At 49.3% G+C, this 5,400-nt stretch overlaps 1 protein-coding gene across 1 annotated transcript in view; it reads right to left on the bottom strand.

The window, feature by feature from the left end:
- Positions 1–5,148, bottom strand: part of TTC7B (tetratricopeptide repeat domain 7B) — a 236,156-nt gene extending 231,008 nt beyond the window's left edge. Inside the window, exons 1-3 of the mRNA XM_012660002.1 lie at positions 5,100–5,148; positions 4,861–5,015; positions 230–398 (exon numbers count right to left, since the gene is read on the bottom strand). Of these exons, the coding sequence (XP_012515456.1) occupies positions 230–398; positions 4,861–5,015; positions 5,100–5,148 (373 nt within the window). The remainder of the gene's footprint in view (positions 1–229; positions 399–4,860; positions 5,016–5,099) is intronic.
- Between the last annotated feature and the right edge of the window lie 252 nt (positions 5,149–5,400).

Genomic DNA, 5,400 nt, shown 5'->3' with positions numbered 1-5,400 from the left:
ATTAATTATCGAGAAACTTTGCTGAAATGTTTTTCCCTCATTTCCGTCAGTGATAATCAAAGAACTGAGGCTCTGAGGAAACCATGTGTTGCTGGGCCTAACGTCACCCAGTAGGTGCAGCGGGGCCCACCCCAGCCCCTCACTGGGCACTGCCCCGGGCCAGGGGTCAAGCAGGAGGCTCCGCCGGCCCCAAAGAGCACGACACTGAGGGGAAAAGCACGGACCTCACCTTTGGTAGCGTAGGCTTCTGCAATCACCCGCAGCCTGTACGGAGGGGAGGACGTCAGCGGCAAGTCATCGAGGCCCACCCGGGCATAAATGTTCAGAGCTTCTTTATAATCTCCTTCCACATAATTCAATTTGGCCATGATCAGACTGGATTCTTGTAGGAATTCTGACTAGAAGGAAAAGGAGAGAAAAAGCCATTTTCCTACAATATTATGCATGATGCTCCCTCGGGCCTGGCCATCTGCTGCTGTAAAACCCCACAGTCCCCCCCACAGAAACTTGTCCACGAATGTTCACAGCACAGTATCACTCACAACAGCCAAAAGGTGGAAGCAACCTAGGTGTCCATCAAAATGTGAGCTAGCCATAAAATGGAATATTAACTCCATCATAATAAAGAAGGAAGTACTGATACATGGAGGAATCCCAAAACATCACAGCAAGAGAAAAAGCCAGTCACAAAAGGCCACATATTGTGTGATTCTTTTTATATGAAATGTCGAGAACAGTCAAATCTATAGAGTCAGAAAACAGATTAGTGTTTGCCTAGGGTTGGAGGAATGGGGGAGGGGGAGGTGGCTGCTAATGGTTACGGGGTTTCTTTTGGGGGTGATAAAAACGTTCTAGAATTGATTGTGGTGGTGGTTGCACAGTTTCATGAATATGCCAAAAATCACTGAATTGGACACTTTGGGTAAATTATATGGCATGTGAATTATATTTTAATAAAGCTGTTGCGAAAAACCCAAACAAAACATAAACCCTGCAGCTCCCCTCAGGCCTCGGCATTGGGCTGGGCCAAGGATGGAAGGAATGCTTCAGGAGTTAAATTTAAGCACCTGTCTCAGAAAAGGAAGCTGCCCAGACATCCTAGTGGGTCCCGCTAGGGCCCTGGAGATGTACCACAAGACGGAAACCCAAATAATCCAAGGAAAGGCTTCCTAAATGGGTGCAAAAATCAGGACTTGTTTTCTTTTGGGGCAAACTTTTCTCATTGAGCCATTCAAGCTTGTTAAACTGAAGTGACCAGCCCCATGTCCCCTCCCCAGAAGCTGAGGGCTGTAACAGCTCTGACGGGCTCTCCTTCCTCCCAGTCCACACCCCCCTACACCCCTGCCTCATCTTCTCCTTTCCCTCGCCAACCCCTCATCACCTGTGGTAAGAAGAGGCCACCCAGCCACCTATGTAAGGAAAAGATTTATCACCCTCACCCGGGCCTTCTCCTCGGAGCCCAGGCTATCCAAGGCTCCATTTTTCAGCTCACAGAAGCACTCCGTGAAGCCGCACTGTTTATTCTGTAATCTACAGCTTTGATGGGGTGGGCAACAAGGCACAGGTGAGCGGGCAGAGCACGCTGAAGCAGCTGTTGAGTTTCCAGGCATTTCTTGGAAGGGAGCAGGGACGACAGGCAGCACTGGAGAGGACAGTAGGATGGGCAAAAAGTGTTTATGATCAGCCCAAGGGAGAGGCATCCATGTAAGAAATTTGGATTATATTTGGAGACAGAGAATCAAAGCAGATTTAAGTAAAGAGAAAAAGCTATAAAAAAAAAAAAAGGACTCACCACAGGGGTCATTTTGAAAAGGTGTCGTAGGAGAATCTACAAGATTTTCCCTCCTCCCCGAGCCCTCCGGCACCTGAGAACCACTGGCTTGAAAGCAAACTGGAGAGGAGGGATGGGGACTTGGTGTTGATGGGTGCAGCACAAAGTTTCAGTGCGAGAAGATGAAGAGAGTTCTGGAAAGGGAAGGTGGTGATGGCTACACAACAACGTGAATATACTTAATGCTACTATGCTGTACACTTAAAAATGGTGATAATGTTAAATTTTATGTTATGTATATTTTACCACAAGAAAATAAGTTTAATAAAAAGGCAAACTTAAGAGCCAGGTAGAAAATAAGCTTGAAGAAAATTACAAGCCTACAGCCACCTTTTGGAGAGCCTTGCTGGGCAAGTCCAATCTGCGGCATCTTACAGCAGAGGAAACGGCTTGGCCAAGGCCACTGGGCTGCCCGGGTAGTGGGAGGACAGCCCCAACGCGGTCCAGGGGCTGCCTTGCTCATGACAAACTCCATTTTCTTGTCCTGAGTCAGAAGCCAGGTCTCTCAGTCCAGGGCACTCTCTATGGCACTACACTGCAGCTGACCCTGGTCTTTCCAGCCTCACCTTACCCGAGACAAGCTAGACCTGAGGTCAAGGCAAGAGGAAGTTTCACATTAGCCAGGAGGAGTGAGGCAACACACCCATGCAAAAGCTGTGCAACTTTCGAACATTCTTTACAGGATAGAGGAGGCTGAAAACCAGCAATGGGAGAAAAACTCTCCAGATGGAACCAATCAAACAGCAGTAAATGATACGTATCTAGTGTTACACATCCTTCAAAGAAATTCCACATTTGGGCCTTAAAACAATCCTGAGCTAAGTAGGCCTATAGTTGAGAAACACGAAGCTCAGAGAGATTAACTCCCCAAGATCACACTTATTAATCCAAAACTGGGACTCGGAATCCAGAATTTTAATTTTCAGTTCAATGTGCTTACTACCACACTGGCTTGTAGACGATGGACAGCAAAAACCATAAGCAATGGGTGAAATGAAAGGTTAATTTCATTTGGGGGTGCTGGAAGTGGGAAAGAAATGATCTAGATGTCTCCCCCTAACATGCAGTCACTCTCACATCTCCCGGCAGGATGCCCGAGTCTGACTAGCCGTCACTGTGACCCATGTGCCTGTCCCTCCACTTTTTCCTGCTGACCAAGACCCATCACCTGTGTCACCAGATTCTCCTTGGTTAAGAACAGTTGACATGGAGACACTTGTTCTCTAACTCGGAACCAAATGTGGCATGGCCCTTAGAGAGGATCTGGTTTTTGGCATCAGCAAGTTCTTAAGAACCTGGGCTTCCTGGCCGGGCGCGGTGGCTCACGCCTGTAATCCTAGCACTCTGGGAGGCCGAGGCGGGCGGATTGTTTGAGCTCAGGAGTTCGACACCAGCCTGAGCAAGAGCGAGACCCCGTCTCTACCAAAAATAGAAAGAAATTAATTGGACAGCTAAAAATATATAGAAAAAATCAGCCAGGCATGGTGGTGCATGCCTGTAGTCCCAGCTACTTGGGAGGCTGAGGCAGGAGGATCGCTTGAGTCCAGGAGTTTGAGGTTGCTGTGAGCTAGGCTAATGCCACGGCACTCTAGCCCGGCAACAGAGTGAGACTCTGTCCCCCCCCCAAAAAAGAACTTGGGCTTCCTATGTGAAAGTGATGCTCTCGAGCCAGCCTCCCAGGACCTGGACCTGTGCCCCGTGCAGACAGACACACACAGAGACCATTCCGAAAGGTGGCTCTCGGACAGGTTTCCAGCAGCCTGTTGCTACACAACTGATGGACACTAATACTAACTTATTCAAATGTTGCCCCAGCCCTCAACTGCAGCAGGGCCAAGGACTTGGCCAGAGAACAAAGAGGAAGAACATCTCAGAATGAAAGCTCACGAGCTCACAGGCTTAGGGCATGCAGGAGCTGGGAAGGTCCACGCTCACCCTTCCAAAAGCCCACCTCAACCAAACCCACAGAAACTGAGTCCCACACAGGGAAGTGACCTCCCCAGGATCACACAGCAAGTTGGGAGCAGGCTTGAGTGTCTAATACAGATACAAAAGGTAAAGCCAAAGAAAACATGGCTTCTCTGGGGAAAAATATGCACAAGAAGATAAGAATAAAGACCAAAGACCAAAGACGTAGCCAGAGGATTCTGAGACAAGAAGAGAAGAAAAACGAAAGATCGAAAGGAAAAGGAAGTCGGAGCTTCAGAAGTTCACCGAAGACTGTCCTCAGTGGGAAGTACATCCTGTGGGGAGAAAAAGGGCCCTAAAGTAGACGGGCAGGGCTGGGGTGCAGGCAGCTATCTGAATGGGAGTGACGGTGGCAGGGGTGGGGAAGGGTCCAGAGCCGGGAAGGGTGAGCCACCCGGGAGGGAGGAGGGGCAGGGCGGGCAGAAGAGGGTTGGCCCTTGTGAAAGGCAAAAGGAGCTGAAAGGGGATTCCCAGGAAGCAAGAAAGGAAAGGCAGGTGAGGGACAGGAAACCTGACCGTAGTGGAGACTAGAAAACAGAGTGCGTAAACAGTGGCACAGAGCCTAAGATTCCCTGCACCACAGGATTAGTGTCCTTGTTCAGACACACAGAAGTTCCTGGTTCCCAGGGAACCAGTATGAAACCCCCACAGCTCTGGGTCAGAGTGGAATCTTACATTCATGCACCACATGATTTAGGCAGGAAATTATGTGTAAGCTTTTGATTAACTTCTCCTTTCCAGAGCAGGGCAAAGTGTCAGATTGAGCTCTGGGCCATATAGGACAGCTTTGTGTAGAGCACCTGGGGAGATCAGTGCCATTGTTCAGGAGGATGTGGGACCCCACTAGCCCCACAAGGTGGCTGGCCAGCCTAGGAGCTGACCCACTGATCGCATGGGGTTGGCCTGCTTTACGAAGACACGCCATGGCAGTGTGCAGATGAGCTCCAAACGCTGCCTAGTTCGTCCCTGGGCATCCTTCTCATCCTTCTCAACACACTGTCCAAAGCAAATGGGTCCAGCATCTCCCTTCTGTCCCCACTTCGTCCCAGAGGCCCCAATACCTTAAGGTTCCCTCGGTCCAGGGCGGCAGTCAGATGCTTGCGGACCTCGGTCAGCTGGGGCCTGGGGCCTCGGGGACTGGCCCCCTGCCTCAGGGGGTGTTCCTTCAGGTACTGCTCCAGCTTTGACTCCCCGAGGAGAAGTTCTGCCATGTCATCTACAAAACCAAAGTGAGAAGCTAAATGGGAGCAAGGAATGGTCTGTGTTTGCAAACCCCTCAAGAACCTCAGGACCGCCATACCCCAACGCTCCAGCTCCAGGCCCCCAGCAAGGCCCTTCTGGAACCTCATAACCTTAGACAGGATCTAGGTGCGCACCATCGAGCAGTGAATTCTGTTCATCAGTAAATAATGTTCCAGTAGTATGTACTCAAACAGGTGCTGGCTTAAGCATTCAGTCATTCCTTTGTCATACATTTATTTGATCTAGAAAGATGGATACATATTAACACGGAGCAAGTTTAAGTTCAGGAGAAAAAAAGACAAAGTTGTCTTCTAATATATTCAATATGATCTTTATAAAACACACACAAAACCCAATAT

The sequence above is a fragment of the Propithecus coquereli genome, unplaced genomic scaffold (assembly GCF_000956105.1).
Source record: "Propithecus coquereli isolate 6110/MARCELLA unplaced genomic scaffold, Pcoq_1.0 Scaffold646, whole genome shotgun sequence".
Lineage (NCBI taxonomy): Eukaryota > Metazoa > Chordata > Mammalia > Primates > Indriidae > Propithecus > Propithecus coquereli.
Note: the sequence above shows the minus strand (reverse complement) of the source record. Positions and strands in the feature narration are given on the sequence as shown.